This window comes from Mauremys reevesii, linkage group 8 (genome assembly GCF_016161935.1).
Source record: "Mauremys reevesii isolate NIE-2019 linkage group 8, ASM1616193v1, whole genome shotgun sequence".
In the NCBI taxonomy this organism is placed as follows: domain Eukaryota; kingdom Metazoa; phylum Chordata; order Testudines; family Geoemydidae; genus Mauremys; species Mauremys reevesii.
This window is the reverse complement of record NC_052630.1, coordinates 6549300-6572740: the sequence shown is the minus strand read 5'-3', so window position 1 is coordinate 6572740 and position 23441 is coordinate 6549300. Positions and strand designations below refer to the sequence as shown.

Genomic DNA, 23441 nt, shown 5'->3' with positions numbered 1-23441 from the left:
GAATGACAGGATTACCAGGCAAAATCGCAACGTATAATCCATGTTATTTTCCGCCAACAAAAACTTAATCCCATTATTTCTCTGGATTATATTTTTAAAGCAGCCATTCGCTCGCTCAGCGCGGAGTCCTCCACGCTGCATCCCGGGCTGCAGAGTGCATGGAGCCGGCTTCCCTGGAGGTCTCTGCCCCCGCAGCCCCTGAGGGGGTGGGGGCCCGCGGCATCTGTCTGTGTGCTGCAGGCGTCGGTTGTGTTTGCGAGCGCTGGGGGGATGGGGCTGAGAGCTGGAGGCAGGCAGCCTCCGAGTGATTGGAAAAGCCTTCCCTGTAATGCTGGTGACTCATCAGAATCTATGAATAGCCCGATCCACCTGCTAAGGTGTGAAACCCGAGGAGAGCCACTGACCTAGTTCTCTGTCCTCTCCGGCTGTCTCTGGGCAGGTTTGATCCATGCAGAGCAGGGCTGGGGGAGTGAGAGACGAGTGCGGTCCGCTGCACGCCGCAGCTAAGCCAGCACAGACGCCGCTTGGCTCAGTAGATCCCTGCCAGATCCTGTGTGATGCTGCGGTCTCGCGCACTGCTGTGGGCGGGTGAGAGGGACAGGCTGAGGCCCGGGCTCTGCAAGGCTCTCCGGCGTGTGCCTGGCTTGAAGCACATGAGCAGGCTGACTCGAGGCCGAGGACAATAAGCAGGAGCACTGGTTGAGTGGATCGGTCAATACGTACACGTGCCCCTTGTGCGGACGTTCGGGAAGCACAGATTTCCCATCTCTGCGGGGTTGATGCTTCCTCCCTTTAAGGTGCAGAATTCCCTGCAGGTGTCTTTCAAAAGTAGATCTTTAAACGCCGAGGCCATTTCTGCTGCCTGGACATGAACGATCCTGCCGGCCTCTCCGTCAGGGGACGCGTTCCCACCCTTCCCAAGCATGTGTTCTAGTTCTCAAATAAACCAGGGGATGTGGGGGGGGGGGGCAGATTCGGAGGTTGGTATAAATTCAGAATAACTCTCTTGGTTTCAGTAGTAGATTTGCCCCAGTGTCAATGAGATTGGAGTCGGGCCCAGAGTATTGGAAAAGCATTTCTCTGCACTGCGCTTTTTTTCCTGCATTTTCAGTCATTTATGATTCTTTAAAAATAGCTGAACTTTGGGGATCTATATGGTATCCGCTGTGTCTGCCCCTTCATGTGACTCCTCAACGCTCCCCATTGGAGGTGGTGGGTGGCTGGGGCTGGCACCGAACAGGTGCTCAAATGCTTTGTGGATATGCTTTGTCTTCCTAGCATCTCAGTGTATTGCTGACCTCAGGCTGCTTGAGGCAATTTCTGTAGGTCACCCAAAATCCTGAAAGATCCAGGCCTGGGCTGAGCGTTCGAGGTGAAATACAGCCCTGGGCTGAGGGCCACTGCAAGGATTAGATGCCACTTATCACTTCCATGACAATGAAGTACTGAAGCTCTGCAGGCAGAGGCTCTGGAAGTGGCCGGCAGAGCTGAGAAAATGGGGCCAGACTGGTTTTTAAATGGGGCCACGTGTGTATGTTTAAAATTCATTCAGAGTCAAATGTAATAAACTGGGAGGAGATTCCCACGCTCTTCTCTTACTGTCTTCTTGCAGCTGGTTGGCAGGTAGCTGGTATTACCCCCATTTCACAGATGGTGAAACAGAGGGACAGTGCAATTGTGACCTGCCCAAAGCCAGACAGTGAACCAGCAGCAGAACCGGGATTAGACCCCAGGAATTCCTCATTTGCCACCGTTTGCTCAAACCACAAGATTGTGCTGCCTCTCAGATACGCTTGCAGACTCCCTGCTCTGTTCCCACAGCTGATGCACCAGCATGTTGGGAGCTTGAAAAGCATTCTGGGTACTGGCATGCAAATGAGCACACGGAAGGATCCATTAAATGGGATCCACTGTGGCATAAATAGAGGGTTCAGAGCAATGCAGCCTCCGTGTTTGTTGCACAAAGATCTGAGTGATGCCCCTGCAGCACCTACTTTTTAGGCAGCCCCCTCTGCGCGTTCTTTCCAGGATTGCTTGCTTACGCCCCTGTCTTCCCCTTCTCTCTCCAGAGCACCCAGAGCTGCAGCAGAACTGGGCCACCATGAACGGACCCGGGGAGCCGACGTGCCCTTGCACCCCCTGAGCAAAACGCCCGACCCCGAAGAGGCAGTCGATGTCAGGACGCTGCAGGTGTTTCTGCTCTGCCAGGGGACTCTGAATGGATTTGCCATGGTGACATGAAAAAGACAGGGGGGATACCCAACTGCCGGCTGGGAGATCCTACACATGCACACGCAGCCTGATAGTATTTTAATTTATTACTGTGCTTTCCTGTGAAGGGAGTTGAGAACAGGAGGGGGCGGGGGTGGGGGGTGGGGAGGAACCTGCAGTGGCTTCTTGGAAGCAAGGATGACCGTGCTGGGGAGGCTCCGGAGGGGTTTCCGACAGGTGTCTCCTCAGGTGGTGCTGCTCCTGCTCTTTGCCTTCTGCCTGCTCAGTGTTTTCATCTCGGCATATTATTTATATGGGTGGAAGAGAGGCCTGGAGCCCTCCGGGGAGGTCCCGGGCCCAGACTGCGACGAACCCAAGATTGCCCCTTCCCGCCTGCTCCCCTTGAAGCCCCTCAAGGTGGCCGATTCATCCCGCACGGACCCCTTGGTGCTGGTGTTCGTGGAAAGCCTGTACTCTCAGCTGGGCCAGGAGATCATTGCCATCTTGGAATCCAGTCGCTTCAAATACCGGACAGAGATCGCCCCCGGGAAGGGGGACATGCCCACCCTGACCGACAAGGATCGGGGACGCTTTGCGCTCATCATTTACGAGAACATCCTCAAGTATGTGAACTTGGACGCCTGGAACCGCGAGCTCTTGGATAAATACTGTGTGGAGTACGGCGTGGGGGTTGTCGGCTTCTTCAAGGTACGTGGGGACCCAGCTCGGGGAGACAAAAGGCCAACCAGGCTCTCCGTGCAGGGCAGGGTGGCCAGAGACACGATCTTTGGGACATACCCAGGGTCTGTTTCTGTTCTGGGTCCCCTGCCTTGCCACGACGGGGAATCTCGCCTGGGGTCCCGTCACACTGCTCTGCAGAGACGAGTCACTGAGGCGTAGTCAATTGATTGGCCGTGGGAGGAGTTAGATCCAGCCCTGCTAAGCTAGGCGGCTGATGGCAGAGCTCTGAGCGAGAGTGTCTGGGTAAAGGGGTGGGTTAAATAGGTGGAGAAGTAGATGGAGACCTTCTGCGTGACCTGGGATTGAGCCATCAAACTGTTCCACTAGCAGAAGCTCTCCCCAGGCCTTACTGGGCCCTGTGCATTTGTTGTGTGAGTAACATACTCCCAGCTGACGGGAGATCATCGTGGTTTGCTCACGGGAAGGATCACATGAGCAGCAGGCCCCTCCAGCGTGCGCTCCGGGCACGCTCCATGGGGACAGCTGCTTTGTTTTAGGTGTCGCCCTCGGGGGCCTGAAAAACCCAGGGCTGTGCTTTCAACTAGCGCCAAGTGTGAATTCACAGACCCACCCGTGTCGGGGTGAGGGTACGCTGCTGCCATCTTCTCTAGCTCCGCTGGTGACAGCACAGGGAGATGGGATGGTCCCTGGGAGCTGTCTGTCTGTGTTCTGAGCAGAGAGCTGGGAGAGGTGTCTCCTTTTGGTTTGCAAGGGGGTCACGTATCAAGGACAGGTGCAAAGAGTTAGCTGGGTCTGCCCTGTGACCCTCTGAGTGTTGGAGAGGATCACTCTTGATTTCTGTCTCTTGGATTTCAGTCAGCTTGGCCAGCTCATGGGCAGGGCGGGGGACTTGGCCTTCCCAGTAGAAGGGATGTGCCGTTTCCTTCTGTTCCAGATGTTTGGGAAGCACAGCTGGGTTCCCTGGTGGCCGAGTGGCACTGGGAACCCTTTTCTGTTCACACCAAGCTCCGGTTCTGTGGTGCCTCTGATTTTGTGCTCTTCGGTTTGTAACTAGGATTTCCCAGCTTCAGGCAGTGGGGGGAGCTGGACCCGCTGGAGCAGACTGGGCAGAGTCCAACCACTTGGACTGAATTTCAAGACATAATAAATCCCTGTGGGTGCAACTATGTGAGCAGACAGAGAACCCAGCCCTCTGCTGCTGGGAACAAGAGAAGCCTCATTGACGCTAATGCAGATACACCTAGGGTGACCAGACAGTAATTGTGAAAAATCAGGACTGGGGTGGGGGGAAATAGGTGCCTATATAAGACAAAGCCCTGAATATCGGGACTGTCCCTGTAACATCGGCACGTCTGGTCACTCCGTATTCACCTGTTTACACCAGAGAGAATTAAGCCTCCAGAAGGTCATAAATTAGTACCTGATGAGACACTTTCTAAGCAGAGACCCCTGAGATGCAGAGAACCTTCACCTGGGAGTGCAGTAAATTCCCTGGGCCCTTGGGCCGAGCTGTTGCTGGCCAGAGGAGAGGAACGGGAGCAGACGCTAGCCAGTGTATTCAGCCTCAGGGCCAGTGGTAGAGGAAACCCTTGCTGCCTATGAAACCAATAGGCTAAATACACAATACCAGCCCCAGGGGCTGCTGGCCCACACCCACCGGCGCAGCTGTTTTGGGAGGACTCTGCGTTGCCGGGAGTGCAGCAGGATGACGGCTGGCTGGGCCCGCCCATGGAGCGAGGCCGTCAGCGTTCCAGATGTGCTCCCAGCCCGTGGGGGGCCTCTCCGGACCCTGGCCAGAGGAATCTGCTCCCCTCACACGCCCAGTGGCCTCCTGTCGACCCCACCGCCCCTTCGATGGAGAAGCCTTCCCCTGCTGAGCAGCGAGGGCTGTTGTTGAGTGGGATGATTGGCGCCCCCACGCCCTAGCAGCAAGGCATGCCCCTTCCTAGCACTTCCAGCCTCTGCTGTCCAAGGACGCCAGGGTTGGGGGACGAGCCAACCCCGCCCGCCCAGCTGGGCAGAGACTCCTCTGGAGTAGCCCTTCAGGCACACAGCTCTTGGTTTCAATTAGCAGCTTGTGTGCAGATGGATGGGCTCCAGAGCCCGTGTGGGTGTGAATGGTGTGGAACAGGCAGGGCTGAGCTGTCCCCAGATCGGACTGTCCAGGAACTCGTCGAGTTGCGCTCTGTAACTTGCTGAGTCGTGCACTCTAACGCTCGTGCTGGAAAACTCCCCTGCCGAAAGCCTGGTGCGGTAGCATCTGCAGAATCTGTGGGGTTTATCAAACACCTTGTCCTGCAGTTCTGCTACCTGCTTTCTAAGTGTCTGTCTGCTGCTCAGTGTGTCTGACGAGCCAACAGGCTCCTTTTTAGCCTCTGAAATGGGATCTTATCTGGGATCCTCCATCCACACAGAGAGCGCTAAAACCTGGCAAGAGAGAGAAGCTTAAATGTCAGCCGTGTGTCTGTACAACAGCCCTCCCTCTGGATATCTTCTCTCTGCTCAGAACAGGGGTGTGTGTGCAGGGGCCAGAGTCCAGCAGGCCCAGGAGCTGCAGGGCGCAGCAGGAAGGGGGCTCTCAGTTTTAGGGGTAGGATCAGCACTCTAGGTTTGGTGCCCCAGCTGCTTGACAGGCCATGTCGGCCGTGGTGCCTTATTGCAGGAGAGCACCGGGGGATGAAGATGGCAGAATTCACATGTGGCTGGTGGGGGACAGGCCAGCGCCCTCTTTTGCAGAAGAGGAGATGGCACTTGCTGTGTCGCGTGTGTCTGCTACTGTGCTCAGAGCCTGTGTGTGAATCCAGGGGGTTCCCCAAGTGCTACTTCTGAGGGGGTTGCTGGGAAGCAGCTTGTGATGTGCTACCTTTCCTGCTTCCCCAGCTTGTGTTCCTTCAGCTTGTCCTGCCCGCCCCCTCTGGATCTGACCAAATCAGCCCTGCATTGCTGCCTCTACCTGTCCAGGTGATGCAGTCTGGGTATGACTTGCTTCTGAGCACAGCAGTGGCCTGGATCAGCCAGAGGGGAGCGTGGGGGAATGGCACACAGGGTGCTGCAAGGGAGGCGTGGGGATGTGAGTTGCACACCTTTAAATGCCATGGTGCAGCCTTCCCCTCTCCTCTCCCTCTGAGGCCTTTCTCATTCAGTCCGCGGGCTCTCCCCTGGCAGGCCAACGAGAACAGCTTGCTGAGTGCTCAGCTGAAGGGCTTCCCGCTCTTTCTCCACTCCAACCTCGGGCTGAAGGACTGCAGCATCAACCCCAAATCCCCACTCCTGTACATCACGCGCCCCAGCGAGGTGGAGAAGGGCCTGCTTCCAGGAGAGGACTGGACCGTCTTCCAGTCCAACCATTCCACCTACGAACCAGTACTCCTGGCCAAGACCAAGTCAGCAGAGTCCATCCCGCACATGAGCGTCGATGCTGCGCTGCACACCACCGTGGTGCAGGACCTGGGCCTGCACGACGGCATCCAGAGAGTGCTCTTCGGGAACAACCTCAACTTCTGGCTGCACAAGCTGGTCTTCGTGGATGCCGTCTCCTTCCTGACCGGCAAGAGGCTTTCCCTTCCCCTCGACCGCTACCTCCTGGTGGACATCGATGACATCTTCGTGGGCAAGGAGGGCACTCGCATGAAGGTCGAAGACGTAAAGGTACCACTGTTCCAGCTCAGCCAGCCAGTGCTCTCGGGGGGGATTCTGATGTGACTAGGGATCCCCGGCCTTAGTGCACTTGGGCACAGATCCCATTGTGCACGGAGCAAGAGCTGGGGGTGTGTCTGAGACACTGGTGCATGGAGCAAGGGCTGGGGGTGTGTCTGGGGCACTGGTGCATGGAGCTCATTGTGCATGGAGCAAGGGCTGGGGGTGTGTCTGGGCCGCTGGTGTACAAATCCCATTCTTCTTGGAGCAAGGGCTGGGGGTGTGTCTGGGACACTGGTGCACAGAGCAAGGGCTGGGGGTGTGTCTGGGACACTGGTGCATGGAGCTCATTGTGCATGGAGCAAGGGCTGGGGGTGTGTCTGGGACGCTGGTGCACAATTTGTGGCCCTAGTGAACTGATGTGTAGGCTCTAGTGCCCTCAGAGCATCGTGGGGGGGTGAGCCCTTCCACGGGAGTGCTGTTGCTAGAGTACACGAAGCAGAAGTCGCCTGGGTGACTCCCGACCCCATGCGCCGAAGGTGCGGGTTACTGCGTGATGATGCGTGTCGGGTACCAACGATGTCTCTCTCTCTCTCTCCACGCCACAGGCTCTGTTTGACACTCAGAACGAACTGCGCACCCACATCCCCCACTTCACCTTCAACCTGGGCTACTCAGGGAAATTCTTCCACACAGGTGAGGCAGGGCAGCTTTGCCTCCAGAGGCCCTCGCTGTCCCTCTCCATTTCGGAGCTTGCTGGGCTGTGCAGCTTAAAAACCCCTCCGCCCCTGGACGTCCGGGACTACGGCGACGGCAGCCGTAGAAGGCCCCTTCCCAGAGCTCTCTCTGTCTCAGAGACGCGGGCCTCTGCAGTGTTGTATCACCGCAGGAGCTTGAAAGAAGGGGGCTCTGCCCCTTTAGTCTCTCCTCTGGAAAACCAAAGGAGCAGAACTCGAGGCATTAGCTGGCAAAGGCGTTTGCTGGGTTTGGCCAATAAGAATCCCTAGGGCTGCTCTAGGGTTGTCGAGCCGCAGGTGGCAGAGTACTTCCCACCGTTAGCCCCCTTCTACAGCCAGAGAGAGAGCAAGTACCTGGGCCAGTGGCAGGGTGAGAAGCCAGGCCCGCCTCGCTGGGCTCGGGCTCTCGTGCCTTCCTGGCACTTCTGGCCTGTGTCTCGCTGCATTGCTGAGGTTACAAGCCGTGTGAGTACAGTCGCAGAGTCACCACGTTCAGCAGTAGTTTCCCCTGGGCAGCGGGCAATGGGCTGCGATGCCGGCTGAACGTGAAACCTAAACAGGCTTCGATAGAGGCTCAAACCTGTTAACAATATCCCATCTTCAGCAATGTAACAATACGAAGCCGATCCATCTTGGGGGCTGGGGATTCGTGCTCCGCTTTAGTGGCTTATGCCATCCATCAGGACCGTCCGAGCTGCTGGGTGACTGAAGAGCCCGATTTCTCCCTGCTCTCTCAGAGGCAGGGCTAGCAAAGGTTGCTAAGCCCCAAACACACCTGGGGTCAGTGTAAAGATAAGGATCCACTGCAGAATGACAGCAGAGCCCTAGGGGTTCTCACCGGCTGCTCCTTTCCACGGGCCCTCCAGAGGTCCGAGCGGCAGCAGAGAGCACGTGTGAGGTCCCGTCTCTGAGCTTTTTGCTGCCTCTTGGATTTCAGGATGGCAGTTCGAGCCCCCCCCCCCCTTTGCGATCCCGTACCCCACCTGAGCCAGGCATTCAGGCTCTCGCGTGAGCTGGGCTTTAGTGTGGTAGGGCTGCTGCTGATGATGGTGGTTGGCCCCGGCAGGCACGGATGCTGAAGACGAAGGAGACGACCTATTGCTGTCTTACGTGAAGGAGTTCTGGTGGTTCCCACACATGTGGAGTCACATGCAGCCTCACCTCTTCCACAACCAGTCGGTGCTAGCGGAGCAAATGACCATGAACAAGAAATTCGCTGTCGTGAGTAAGATGCCAGCTGGGGGGGGGGTACTTAGCCGTGGGGGATGCTTGCTGGGCTGAGGAGTTAAAGATGGCATCTCAAACCCTCCCCCCACCCAGTCTCGTGCCTCTCCTCCTGCCTTCTCAGACTGAGCTCTCATTCTGTGGGGAGAATGGTAATGCGCAGGAGGAAGAACATAAGAGCAGCAGGAGTTTGCTACATTATCTCTCTCTCCTCCAGTTTTCACCCCCTGTCCTCCCCGTTCTCCTCCATCCTGCTGTGTCTGTGTCTGTGCAGTGAAACCTCATTAGGATGCTCTCAGCACTGAATCCTCTGGAACCTCTTTAAAAGACCCCCCAAGTGTCTTTGAATAAAGTTTTGTTTGACCTTTAGTTCTCCATCTCCTACCACCAAGGCAGTTTAACTGGCTCCCTAGGCGGGATGCTAAGATAGGCTTCCTCGTACTTCTCTATCTCTCTGCTCCTGCGTTGGAGGCTGAGTAGCAGCAGGAAGAGACTAAAAAGATCAGGTCAAAGACGATCTGAAACGTGAGTGGCCTCGAGAAGGCTGCCCCTGTGTTTTGTAACCCCATACATAACTATCCTGTGGCAGAGAGTTCCATGGGTGCTTACTTAAGCCAAAGGACTTGTCTGCACACAAGCTGTACTACTTTAACTCTGCCAATATTGTACTGTACACCAGTACAAACCCCGTCCTAGTGTGGACGCACTTATATTGATATAAAGGTGCCTTATAGCTAATTTCCAGGGAACAAGCCATGGTGTAAGCACTTCTATACGGGTATAACTGCATCTACAGTATGAGTTGTACAGTATAACTATTGTGGTTAAAAAACACACATCTGAAATAATACCGATACAAAACCATGTAGCGCCATAGTGTAGATGCTTCCTACAGTGGTGGAAGGGGTTTTTCCTTCCCTGCAGTAAATCCACCCCCTCAGGAGGCAGTTGAGGGCAGAATCCTTCCATTGCCCTACCTGTGTCTACAGCGGGGGTTAGCTTGACCGAACCATGTCGCACAAGGCCGACGTTTTTCCTGCCCCTGAACGAGGCAGTTAGGTGGATCTAAATGTGACGTATAGCCCTGGCCCAGGCTAAGGCAAAGGGTTTGTCTTCACTAGAGTTTTAACTGGAGGCAGCTACCACGTTGGCAAAGGCTACTCGGGACCTGCCCCCAATGTTTGTTCCAGACTACAAACACTGGTGCTTGATTGCCTGGAACAAATGAGTGGAGAGCGTCCAGAGTCACTAATCCAACGGGTTCGCTGTGTCCAGTGAACAGGAAATCACGTGGGAAGTCTAGTGTAGACACAGCCACGGGCCTTGTCTTTCCTAGGTGAAAGGATACGCTCTTACCTGGAGGGCACTGACCCCAGGCACAAGCCTAGTGCAGACAAGGCAGGCTGTCCTGTTCAGGTGAGTTACTCTTTGTCTTGACCTGGGAGCCTGGGGTTTATCTCAACCTGCTAATTCAGATGAAAACTACAACCTGCCAGGCCTTCGCTAGGCTTTTACCTTGTGGTAGTTAACTCAACGTAGCAATCCACCTTTTTTCCATCTGCAGAGGCTAGTAGAATTAAAAAGCTGATTACTCAGGTTACATGAATAATAAGTGCCCCCCCCCCCCCCAAGATGGTATGAGCTGGGAAAAGCCTGTCTGAATGTCCGCAGGCTTCAGGGCATCAGCCAGCCACTAAGGGTACATCTGCACAGCAAAAAGGGTGAGCTGACTCGGGTTAAAACATGGCAACTCAGCTTTTAACTTGGGTTAGCAGCTTGACTTCAAGCCTAGAGGGGAGCCAGCAATAGCCAGGTGCACTCTGGGTATTTTATATCTTCCTCTGGAGCATCTGGCCGCTGTCACAGACCGGATACTGGGCTAGATGGACCATGGGTCTGATCCAGTCTGGTAGTGCCTGTGTTGTGTGTTTGGAGAGAACTTCTGCAACCTATAAAACAGCGACACCCTTTTCTGTTGGTGGAGGGAGGCGTGTGGTGAGAAGCGACAAGTAACATTTTACGTGGGGAGTGAACACCCCCCCACACACACCCCCAAAAGGTTCTAAAGTTTCCAGTGGCCCATTGTGTTAACACGCTCGCCGTTCTGCTTCTGCCGTTCTGGAGCCGAGCGAAGGGTGGTCACACTGGTTCTGATAAGGTTGCTAGCAAACCAGCACTCATCCCCCAGCTGAACCTGAACTGAACCGTGAGCCAAAACCGGGCTGAGACCCAAGGGTTCAGCTAAGCACTGTGTTCTCGCCAACCCAACGGGAGTTTTGCCTGTCATGGTTCCAGCCCAGGGCGATGACTCAGCAGCCCCAGCCGGGGGGATACTTGTCGCGTGGCCCAGCTGACAGCCTTGGACTAGCAGGGCATGAGTGAGGTGCATTGGCAGAGCCGTGTACAGTCGGACCGTGCAGTGCCTCCCTGCAGAGTACCTGGCTCTCGCTGGGGCTGGCTCTCGCCTCCGCCGGTCTGGACAAAGCAAGGCGCTCAGCTGACCATGCTCCCTGGGCCCTAGAATTGAGAATTTGGCCTCTCTTCCTTGCTAACCGAACCCTATTAAAGCAAAACCCGGAGTGATGTATCTGTCCATGGAAGAGCTCCACTGAGCCCCATTAGGCTTCCGCTGGGTCGTTTGTAGCTCACCGATTCTGTAGCTTAGCGCAGTCGCCTTCCCTCTCCTCTCCCATCAGGAGCATGGCATCCCCACCGACATGGGGTACGCCGTGGCACCCCACCACTCCGGCGTGTACCCCGTCCACGTGCAGCTATACGAAGCGTGGAAGCAGGTTTGGGCGATCAAAGTCACGAGCACGGAGGAGTATCCCCATCTGAAACCAGCCCGCTACCGACGGGGCTTTGTCCACAATGGGATCATGGTAGGTGAAACGGGGCATTGGGGCTATTCCTTGGGCCCCTCCCTGCCCTAAACCTCCCACAATCAGCTGGGTTGCCAGCACGGCTGGCTCAGAGGATTCCCGCTAAGACATGGAACCAGTTTGAATGTTGCCCAGCAGTGACTTTCAGCTGTGAGCATCTCTTTGGGCTGCATGAAATGGGATTGCTGCATCTCAGCCCCAGCCTAATCCATCGCCACGGTCGCAAGCCACTCCCTCCAGGGCTGTTTCAGCACAGAGGGCGGTGCAGGTGGATTTGGCAGGGTGGGCTAAACGGACTGGTTTGGCTCTGTGGCTCAGTTAGCAGGGGAACCAAGACCCACCTTCCTGCAGCGGACCGAGTCACCTCCGCAGTGCCCCCAAGTGTGGCGGCAGCTGCTAAGTCCCTTTGCTACAGAGCCGCCTTTTCTTTCAGGAGATCATGGTAATGATCTAGGGGTATCCGATCCCCAAAGACCCCCCGGAAATATGTGCGTGAGGCTCAGAGGTCAGGAGAATTTCCCCCTCCCCAAAGGGGGTTGGAGCAGCCCAGCTCCGTCCCTCCTGAGTAGAAGAATCTCGTCGAGGGGTTCCCAGGTGATGTTGAGGCCAGTGCTAATACCTGGCAGGGTGACACCGGCGGATCTACCCTTAGTTTGGCATGGTGAGGCAGGAGCACCGGAGCTGGATTTCTGGAGCAGGCTGCGCGGTTCCTTGGCTCTGACTCCTCTCTGCCCCCAGGTACTCCCGCGGCAGACCTGTGGCTTGTTCACGCACACCATCTTCTATAACGAATACCCTGGTGGCTCCAGTGAACTGGACAAGATCATCAATGGAGGGGAGCTGTTCCTGACCGTGCTACTTAACCCTGTGAGCGCTGCCTTCAGAGTGCTCTGTGGGGCTTGGAACGGCCCCTTGGTGCACTCGGGCCTGGCCCCTCGGCTGGGGTAGATGAGTTTCCCTGTGACTCCAATGGCCAGGGGCGCTCAGCCTGTGGTCCAGGAGGATGGGCAGGGTCTTCTCCAAGAGCCTAGTGCAGGACACAGAGTGATGTAAAGGCTTCCTCTGCAGCACTCCCAGTGAGAGTCAGAGACCAGACAGAGACCAAGTCTCCTCCTTGCCTTTTCCTCCCCAAACTGGGGGGCTCAGGTCCATCCGTAACTGACCCTGCTTGGGCTGGCAGCAGGGTCTGACCCAGGGACGTTCAGTACTAAAAGCACGAAACTCTGCTGCTTGAGCTAAGGCTGGTAGCTGTGATGTGGAGCAGCCATGAGAGGAGGACAGAGACCCTTGCTCTCCTAATGGGTGTGTTACACCTCTGGGGTCCCTCGACTTTTTCATGTGCACCAGTCCCTGTTTGTTCCTCCCAATTCAGAGCTGGGCCCAGGACTCCCCAGTGTCGAGAGCCGCACCAAAGTGCGAACTAAAGTTGTCCTGAGATGGACTCAGAGCGCTGACTAACTCCTGTCCTGTCCTCTTGCTGCTCCATTCCAGATCAGTATCTTCATGACCCACCTGTCCAATTATGGCAACGACCGCCTGGGTTTGTACACCTTCAAACACCTGGTCCGCTTCCTCGGCTCCTGGACCAACCTGAAGCTGCAGACGCTGCCACCCATGCAGCTGGCGCAGAAATACTTCCAGATCTTCTCCGAGGAGAAGGATCCACTGTGGCAGGTACGGAGGCTCCACTGCCAGGCTGTCTGGCTTGAATGGGGGACAGGAGGCCCAGGCCTGCCAGGGAATTGGGGACCGCACCAAGCGCAAACCGGGCTGGATTTTGTTCTATTGTGAGTGAATTTGGCTCTTGAAAGCAAGCAGCCAATCAGCTAGGCACAGTGCGTGCGATGCAGAGTGCGAGGTTCTGCTCACCTACTGCCTTCCTCCTAAGTGAGAATCCATGCCAGGGTGGACAACACACCGAGTCCTGCTCCCGACCATATCCCTGTCCCAGGGCTCACAACATGAGTGCAGAAAAGGGTCTGTGATAGTAACACTCAGATTCTACATATTCATGGAGCTCAAAGCTCTTTACAAAGGAGGGTAAGTTTCATTAACCCCATTTTATGGCTGGGAAACTGAGGCATAGAGCAGGGAAGTCACTCGGCCAAGGTCACCCAGCAGGCCAGTAGCAGAGGTGGGAGTAGAGGCCAGAACTCCTGACTCCTAGTCCAATGCCTTGCCTGCTTGTTAGCTGTAGGGGTTTCAGCTCCGTGCTGACCTTCCAGCAGCCTCTGGCTTTCCCTCCTCATTTCAGCCTTGGCACCCATCATCCGTGAGAACAGGTAGTCTTCACTGTATTTATTAAAGGCCTATGGGGCATTGAGGCCTCTCCTCCCAGATGCCCCCAGGTTGCACTTCCTCGATCCTCTTACTCCTGTGTTTCAGGATCCCTGTGAGGACAAGCGGCATAAGGACATTTGGTCCAAAGAAAAGACATGTGACCGGTTCCCAAAGCTTCTCATCATCGGACCTCAGAAAACAGGTACTGCAGTTCCCCTCCATCGAGCTGCGCAGCACAGAACCAGTGAAAGACGACGCAGCTGATACCAGCAGGCGCATCACCGTTTCAGCTGTGCTATCGCACCAGCTGTGCCATTTCTCTTTATTCGGGGGATTGTCTGGTTCTCCATCCGGTGCCTCCCTGCATTCTGCCTACCAGGGCAGGTCTGAGCTGATATTGTTCCTCTAGCTGGGTCCTAGAACCTCCATCTCTTCCTTGGAGGACGGCAAAACCGACCTATGCCGGGCTGGAGTGGGAAGCTGAACTGGGTGCCCCGAACGGCCATGCATGGGGCAGCCTGTGGCAAAGAAGGGAGGGAACGTTGTCTGGTTCGCCAAGGCGCAGGGTGGTCACTGCTGTGCCCCCAACCTCGGCTCTGCTTCCTTTCCGTTTAAAGGGACGACAGCCCTCTATCTGTTCCTGGGGATGCACCCGGACCTGAGCAGCAACTACCCCAGCTCGGAGACTTTTGAGGAGATCCAGTTCTTCAACGGACACAATTATCACAAGGGCATTGACTGGTAGGCCTTCGTTCATGCTACCCCCCCGCAGGGCTCCCAGGGTGTCCTGGGAGTGGGGGAAGCTGCAAGCTTAGTGAAGAGCTGTGCATGGGGTTTGCCATGTGACTCCAGCTCCCAGGACCAACACGTCAGGGCAGGAGTCCAAAATTCCCCTAGCAGACTGTCCGTTGCCACTAGACACCCATTGAGCCAAGCAGCCCCTTGGCGGGGGAGGCGGGGGTTGATCTACACATGACAGTAGAGCCCCGGGTCCTGGCCACACCACACTTGTCCCCCTGAACCAGTTCCATCACTGTTCCGATCTATAGTGTAGACAGGACCTTCCCCACATGCTGGAGCCGGAGCCCTAGACTGCTGGTGGTCAGACATGAGGTGGCTGTTCAGAGCAGCTGCGGGGGGTGATCGGTAGTGTGTGCTGGATCCTGAATATAGAACACTTGGTACACAGTAGTTGGCCTCCATTGTCTCCAGGGCAGGGGGCCAGGTGTATTTCTCTGTCACCCTCCCCGGGTGCCGTCTCTTCTCCCGCCTCATGCAGCGACCTCCCTGCAGGTACATGGAATTCTTCCCCATCCCCTCCAACACCACCTCTGACTTCTACTTCGAGAAGAGCGCCAATTACTTCGACTCGGAAGTGGCGCCCAGGCGGGCGGCCGCGCTGCTCTCCAAGGCGAAGGTCATCACCATCCTCATCAACCCTGCAGACCGGGCCTACTCCTGGTACCAGGTGAGCGGCTCGGCTGTCGCCGCCTCTCCGCAAGGCGGCTCCGTATGCTCCCGCTTGGGGCTGACTCGGGCCGGAGCACGGCATTGTGCGCTGAGTGAACGGAGAATCTGCTGTCCCGCGCTGGGTCAGGTGCGCTCTGCGCTGTCCTGTGGGACGGCCGCAGGTTGGCAGCCATGGCAGGGGTCCTGCTCTGCACCAGAGGAGATTGGCATCCTCAGGCCAATGCTCGAGGAAGAGGTGATCCAATGCTGTGTTGAGTTAAGTGTGGGATGTCACAAGCTGTTCCCTTGGGGGCTGGGACGCTTCTCCGTGGAAGGGAAGGAGCCCTACAGAATAGGATGTGGTTTACACAGCATATCCCACTGTTCTGTGCAAAGCAGCAAGCTAGACGCTGGTAGCCCAGTGACTGCTCTGGGGCTCAGAAACCTCCCAGGAGCTCACACGCAGCCTTGGACTCACATCCCAGTAACACTGGCCACGCCACTGGGGTTTTGTCATGCTGCCTGAGAAACTAAACCGGTTTGCTGCTGTTAACAGCACCAGCGAGCTCATGATGATCCAGTCGCTCTGAAATTCACCTTCCACGAGATGATCACAGCTGGGCCTGAGGCTTCTCAGAAGCTCCGAACGCTACAGAACCGCTGCCTGGTACCGGGCTGGTACGCCACCCACATTGAGCGCTGGCTGAACAGCTATCATGCCAACCAGGTAGGAAGGACAGAACCTCTGGGTGGTGTTCTTACTGCAACCAGCAGTGCGGGGAGCAGTCCCTCTGCGGGGGGAGAAAACAGCGATACACCGCTCGGGCATAGAGTCCATTGTCAAAGCGCTACCGTGGGATTCGTGGACCACGAATAGCATCCTCTCTCTACCCAGCCCTGGTTAGGGGAAGCCGTGATCCAGAACTCAGCATACCAGGATGTCTTTGGGACCTGTGACTGTTTATGGCCCAGAGCATAAAACCATCCTCTTCGCCCAACTCCCAGTTTCCATGGTTGTTTCTCACATCATGGGGGTGGAGTTGGCAGGGAATGTATTAGTCTCTTCTCCTCTCATATCCGTTGCGTTGGAGCAGGGGTGTGTGCGCAGTGGGGGTGTGAGCGCACGAGTGTGCAGAGAGGTGTCAACCCATCAGAGACACATCTGGCTCCAGGAGCTCGGCCTTCGGTCCCACTTTTGAGCTCTCAGACGCTCGGAAAGGGAGTCAAAGACTGGAATTATGTCACAGAAAAGGGATTTCTGAAGCTTGTCCAGAGCAGGAAGGAATCAGAGTCAGTGTGGTCATGGGAGGGTGATGATTATGTACCACTGGTGGGATATTATTATGCCAGGCTGCCGAGTGTGTACCGTACGCTATGCCAAACAAACTGCAGGGCTCCCTTTTAAAGAGCTTCTAACCAAAGGGAATAGAGGCTACACCACAATACAGAAGAAATGCACAGCAGAGTGTATGGTGTTGACAGTTTTATGGGGCTGTTTCATGTCCTTGAATGCCTTTCATACACTTTCTGGCTGTGACTGCAGCATCAAAGTGCATGACAAAAATAACACAAGCTCTGTACTTCATAGTGCTCTCTCCAGCGGATTTCTACCTTGTGATGGGGCAGCTCTCGATGTAGTTACAGCACCCTGGTCACCCTACCATCTATGCCCCGCGTACCAGAGTTAGTGGTTCTGGAAAGGATGTGTTGGCACACAGCCATACACTTGATGTGCCCGTGCAAACAGAGGACTTGTGCATGCACAGGGCTAGCTGGGCACCTAAATGACCATGTGTGTGCACATTGTATGCTCTTAACTTGGGCACCTGCAGTTGTAAGTGTGCAGGTCTGTGCGCACAAGTGAGAGACTTTGGGCCAGATTCTGGTTCGCCGTTGGTGGGGTTGTGGCCCTGATGTGTCTGTTCTTCAGAGAAAAGTGACTGGCCTGAAAGTCACTGCGGTTGAAAGAGCTCATGCAGATTTGTGCCTTGCATTGTGCTCTAAAGGAGGAAAGCCATGAATTCCTCCTGCAGCAGGGAGCGCTGTAGGTGGGCACTCTTCATTGTGCCTTGTCTCAGCTGCAGCAGTGCTGCTGACGGGGGTATTCTGGGAGCGGGGCAGAGAGGGGCCATCTGAGTGGTAGTTCGCGCCTAGCTCACTGAGGGCTCTGAAACAGAGGACGAGCTCTGAATGGAGAATTAGTGTCGTGCTTGGTGAACTGGGGTGACATGTTTCACCTGTCCCATATTCAGCCACTGGCAACTTCCGAGTGGCTTCCATGGCCAGGCCAGTACTGAGGAAAGTGGAGCCAGTTGCAGGGGAGAGAGGAAGGATTGTCTAGTGGTTAGGGTGGTAGTTGGGGGCTGGAGAAGCCTGGGTTGAATTCTCTGCTCTGCCACAGACGCCCCGTGTGACCTTGAGCAAATCACTTTGCCTCTCTGTGCTCGGAGACTGGGGGGCTATAGAAGTACCTAAGGCAGGTTGTAGCAGCCCAAGGCACCTGTCTGTTCTCAGGGGCGGGGACGGATCTAATTTGAAGCCAGCATGGAGCTGGTACCAGACTAGACCCCAGCTCTCTCTTTATTCTTGCAGATCCTTGTTCTGGATGGCAAGCTGCTCCGAACGGAACCAGCCAAAGTGATGGAAACAGTTCAGAAGTTCCTTGGTGTGACAAACTTCATAGATTACCATAAAACCCTGGCGTAAGTTCTCCTTGTACCCTCCTCTTCCTCCTTCAGCTGGTGTGGCCCTCAGGGCTGCGGCCTGTCATTCCAGGCATTGGGCTTTCTCTCCCTTTCCCCGTGGCAGGCTTCCCATCAAGGGGATGTTTTGGTAATGCAAGTGGAGCCGGATAAGCGCCACGGTAGAGAGGAAATCCTGGCCCCACTGACATCAACAACAAAGCTTCCACTGATTTCAGTGGGGCAAGATTTTGCCCCAGGACTCAGCCATATTTGCTTGGGACCAGAACCAGCACCTGAGCCTCCTTCCATGGAGGCTTGGATGGCTTTTCTGAACACGGTTCCTGAGACACTAATACTGCAGCTTTGTGAGCTCCCTCCCTGCAGGCCAGAAGCTTGCAGCAGAGGAAGGGAAGTCGGCTCCTTCCTTGCCAAGATGCTGGACGTCCGTTTGCGCTTCGTGTTTGTGACCTCAACAGCGGGTCTGTCATTCTCTGTTTGGCCAGCAGTATTTTGCAGTGCTGTATTTCCAGTGCTATTGGCAGAAGACCCATCTGTGACCATCCAGACCCATGCACAAGTTCTAGACACAGAAACTGAGCAGTTCACTGCCTGCACCAGGGCCAGAAATGGGGTAGGGAGGCAGTTTGGTGGATCACACTGAAGTTGCATCTGGCAGCTTTCCTTGTACCAAAGGGAATGCTTGGTAGGGTTGGGTTATTATTGACTTTTCCCTCCGCTGCTGCTTAGAATCCACAGAATATTCCTCCCCAGCTTATGACAGTTTTTTAAAATATATTTTTCTCAGGAGAGCCCTTCATTAAGAGTTTAAGAAATTAAAACGCGCCATTACAAACATAAGTTACCATGGGCAATGCTCCTGTAAAAATCCGTACTTAACCCCAGGCCCGGCTTGCTGTCCACACAAACTGCTGTGTCCCGTAAAGCGCTGTGAATCATTACAAAACAAAGTGCAGTGACGGTCTGCAAGAAGGGTGAGCCTTCCCCTTGATTGCCAGAAGCTGAGAATGGGCGACGGGGGTGGATCCCTGTTCTGTTCATTCCCTCTGGGGCACCTGGAGTTGGCCGCTGTTGGCAGACAGGATACTGGGCTAGATGGACCTTTGCTCTGACCCAGTATGGCCGTTCTTATGCCAGCGTCTCACAGAATCCAGAAATGTAGAGTTGGAAGGGATCTCGAGAGGTCATTTAGGCCAACTCCACACACTGAACCAACGTACCTAGAGCATCTCTGACAGGTGTTTGTTCAACCTGTTCTTAGAAACCTCCAGTGATGGGGATTCCACAACCTCCCTTGGTAACCTATTCTAGTACTTAACTAGCCTGATAGTTAGAAAGTTTTTAAAAAAAAAATCTAACCCAAATCTCCCTTGCTGCAAACTAAGCTGATTACTTCTCCGTGTCCACTGAAGATAGGACAAGAACAATCATTCAGCGTCCTCTGTAGAAACTACCTCTTACATATTTGGAGACATATTCATGTGTCCCCACAGCCTTCCCTTCTAAAGGCGAAACAGGCCTAATTCTGTCAACCTTTCCTCATGGGTCAGGTTTTCTAAACCTCTTACCATTTTTGTTGCGCTTATTTGGACGCTCTCCAGTTTGTCCATATCTTAAAGTGTGGTGCCCAGAATGGGACGCTGTATTCTAGTGGAAGCCTCATCCGTGCTGAATAGAGCCGGGCAATTACTGTCCATGTCTTACATATGAAACTCCTATTAATACAGCCCTGAGCGGCATCTGCCTTTTTTGCCGCAGTATCACAGAGTTGACTTGTATTCAATTTGTGACCCACTGTAGCCCCCAGATCCTTTTCAGCAGCACTGCTGCCTAGCCAGTTATTCCTCATTTTGGAGCTGTGCATTTGATTTTTTCCCCCTTCCTAACTGTAGTACTTTACACTTGTCTTTACTGAATTTCATCTTGTTGATTTGAGACCAATTCTCCAATTTGTCAAGGTCATTTTGAATTCTGATCCTGGGCTCCAAAGTGCTTGCAACCCCTCCCAGCTTGGTGTCATCTGCATATTCTATAAGCACGCTCTGCACTCCATTATCCAAGTCATCAGTGAATACATTGATAGTACCAGACCCATGTCCTGGAGAGCCCTCCGTCCCTGAGGATCTTGGAACAAAGCTGTTTCGTGGGCATGTTCTGATAAATGTTGCTGACTTCTCCCCTCTTGTTGTAGGTTTGATCCAAAGAAAGGATTCTGGTGCCAACTGCTGGAGGGAGGGAAGACCAAGTGCTTGGGGAAAAGCAAAGGGAGGAAATACCCAGAGATGGATTCAGATGTAAGTATTGGAAACCTCGCATGATTGCCACTAAATGAGCCTTGCTTTTGCTATTTTTGCTGCTACTGAGGACCACAGTTTCCCAGCAACAGTAGAACATCTGTGTGCCTCAGCAGAACACAGGATGGGGGGAGGGCGTGTACGTCCGAGTGCACTAGAAAACCACATTTACATGCGTGAGTCTGGTTTGGTACTGAGCACGCAAGGGAGGGGTTGGTGGGTGGATAGTGAAAAGCTGGTCCGGGTCACATCCCAAAGCGCGGGAGCACTCCAATGCATTGACTGCAGCACGTTCCTGGCACACGCTAATGGTTACCATTCATGATGATCTCTGTCCTCTCTTACTGTTGCAGTCACGAGCCTTCCTGAGGGATTATTACCGGGACCACAATATAGAGCTGTCCAAGCTGCTGTACAAAATGGGTCAGACGCTGCCAACCTGGCTGCGGGAGGAACTCCAGAACGCTAGGTAGCTGCTGCTATCATCGCCTTACTGAGCAATAGTGACGCGAGCCCACGAAGAAGATCCAAATCGAACACCGAGCCAAACAGACAGGAGCGGGAGGGAAAGGCCGCCGGGAAAAGCATTTCTGAGCAATATTCAATGGGTTCGGCCAAGGTCTTTGAGCGAGAACCCATGTGGTCATCAGTATGGCATACGGGAGCGAACTGTCTCTTCTGAGGGCCCTTACAGTTGTGCGACTGCCTGACTCTGCAAACCCAGTGCAAGTTCCCCAAGAGCTGTTGTCTTCTGAGGTCCCTGTCAACGAGGTCACTTCCTGGGTTGTGATGTCATTTCCTGATGAGGGGGGATTCCCTGCTTCTCCATACCTGGATGGGGTTAACTTCTCCATGTCTAAGATAGTATTACAGCAACTCTGAGACTCTCCTCATCAGATAATGGAGCTGAGCACCCTTCCAAGATGTGGACAACTCTTTGCAAAGCTGGCTTGGAGAACAGGAGCACGACGTGCTGTTTGAGGTCAGAGGCACAAAGGGGCCGACCTAACCGACCCAAGTCTGCCATCACGTTTCAAACAAAGTGAAGTGAGACAGCGTAAAGGAATGGAGTGTCCTGGGTTCCCGCAAGACCTAGCACTAAGCGCTGGAAGAGGTCTCTGGATTTTTTTTTAAAGACGACTTTCAGACTTGGCAATATTAGTTTGTCACCAATGAATTCTCCCTCTCCCTCAGCCTTTTATTTTATTGTATCTTATTTTATTGACGGGTGAGAGCTTGACCGGTGACTGTCTCATTTGGTGAGAGAACTGAACTGAGAACTGGTTCCAGAGTGGTTACAAAGGAAAAATATGCACCCCGCCCCCCTTCCCGCGTGGCAACGTTTTATATACGTGGTGTTTTCTGTGGTAAAAGACTGAGGTTGTCCAGGAACCTGCTCACTGGAACGTGCTTCGATATTTGAGCCACTGGCTCAGAAGGGGGCAGACGTCGGGCAGGGCAGACATTGGACTAACAGAGGCCGAAAGGATTCTGAGCACGTTGGACCTCTTGGATACTAAAAGCTAAAGTATTTTAATAATTTGTTCTGTTTTTCTGGTGCCACAAGTTTGTACCTGAGATATTAGGGTTTTATTTTGTCTCGTTCACTGTTACACGTGAAGGTGGGCAGCCGGTGCGGTTGACTGACTGGTCTATCCACTGACCAGTGATGAACAATTTTTTTTCTAATGACAGGATAAGTACCTTGCTGCTCCGTCTCTGTCTCTCTCAGTTCTATTCACTGCCAGTGTTTCAGTATTGAGGTTTCCTGCAAGTTTCTGCCCCAACTGTCCTGGCGTGGGTGGGGCCGGTAGCAATGCTAACCAAGAACTGTTGTCATTGGTTCCTGGGTGCAGGTCCTGGATCCCTAAGCAGGCTGATGGTGTATCGCTCACTTAGGAGCGGAGGTGGTCCAGGGTCAGGGAAGACCCAGCTGAAAGGCTGAGAACCCCAAAAGAGTTGATCTGACAGTGCTGTTGGCTGAATGAGCTGCTTGCATGGTGGGCCAGGAGACTCTGGGTGTAGTAGTTTGGGGAGAAGGAGTGGGATGGGGTGAGTTCTTTTATCTCGCTGCTCCAGAGAGGTTGGGAAAAGAGGACTGGAAAGCCTAGGCTGGGGAAGGTGCATCCAACAAGGAATGAAGAGAGGAGACAGTAGAAGAAGATGTGAATGCCAGTGTCTCCTGGAGCAGGTACCAAGGGCTCATGCAGGGTTCTTGGACCCAGTATTCTTGGGAGCTAAGAATAGCCTAAGATTAATTCATCGGGTATCTCCCCAACTGGACGTCACTGCGTTAGCAACTGAGTCCATTCGCATTGAAGAGGAGATTGGGTGGGAGGGTTCCCCTATAGGCCCTCAGGCTTCCCCCATGCCAGTCCGAGTTCCATGTCGTCTTCCTCTCATGGTGCCATGCTGGAATGGTGGGGAATGAGAGATCCACACAGACCTAGTCCCTGGGCCGTGCTAATGGTCTTGCGTTGTTCTCTGCCACCAGCTAGGCTCTGATTCTGAGAGTCTGCCCCGTCCTGGGACAGCCCCCTTCTCCGGGGGCGCATTCCTAATGCTGTTTTAAAACCTCAGTGCCACGCGTCCCCTCTGGCACTTGCAGTAACGCGAAAGCTTCCTCCTCTTCTCAGACACTAACCTCCCCCAAGAGAAATCAGGGGCCTCCCTTTGCAGCCCCTGTTCAGTGACGGTATTATACATATGCAGTGTTGTTGCAGCCATGTCAGTCCCAGGATATTAGAGAGACAAGGTGGGAGAGGCGATATCTTTTCTTGGACCAGCTTCTGCTGATGAGAGAGACCAACTACACACGCCGCCCTTGTCTTGGTATTATACGTGGCCTTTTCCTTTGCACCAAGCCGCCTTCCCACCGCTGTTAAGCGGCATTGGGTACGTCCGCACTGGAGCGGAAGGTGTCGTTTCCGGCTCAGGCAGACATCGAGCTAGACCCCCAAGTTGCAGGGTGGACTGAGTCCGATCCCACCCAGGCCTCAGGCTGGCGAGCTCCTCCCGCCGCTTCTCTTTTTAGCGTGCTAGGAGAGCTCACGCGGGTATGTCTGCTTGGGCTGAAAACGACTCCTTCAGCCCCGGTGCAGACGTACCCTTTGAACAACCAGAGTAGGAGCCATGGGCAGTCCAGGACCGGCCTTTCCCCTCTAGTTTTGGGCGGGAAGGTGTAGGTGAAAAGCAGCGTGATTCTTATGCAGCCTGTTACAGTTTCCACTCGCTGGAGCTGTGCTGCAGAGAAGCAGCATGTTCTCCTGCTCCATTGCTTGTTGCAGTTACGGCAGGAGAGCCCAGGACATCTTCCCCTGCCCG

The 23441-nt window shown here is 54.5% G+C and overlaps 1 protein-coding gene across 1 annotated transcript; it reads left to right on the top strand.

Annotated features, from left to right (window-relative positions):
• The first annotated feature begins 2383 nt into the window (after positions 1 to 2383).
• NDST1 (N-deacetylase and N-sulfotransferase 1) lies at positions 2384 to 21832 on the top strand. Its single transcript, XM_039483718.1, has 14 exons — positions 2384 to 2919; positions 6079 to 6561; positions 7158 to 7245; positions 8353 to 8507; positions 11207 to 11392; positions 12131 to 12259; positions 12884 to 13066; positions 13778 to 13874; positions 14290 to 14413; positions 14966 to 15140; positions 15678 to 15848; positions 17714 to 17823; positions 20015 to 20117; positions 20471 to 21832. The coding sequence occupies exons 1-14, from the start codon at positions 2410 to 2412 to the stop codon at positions 20588 to 20590; spliced, it is 2634 nt and encodes an 877-aa protein (XP_039339652.1). The 5' UTR covers positions 2384 to 2409; the 3' UTR covers positions 20591 to 21832.
• The last annotated feature ends 1609 nt before the right edge of the window (positions 21833 to 23441 follow it).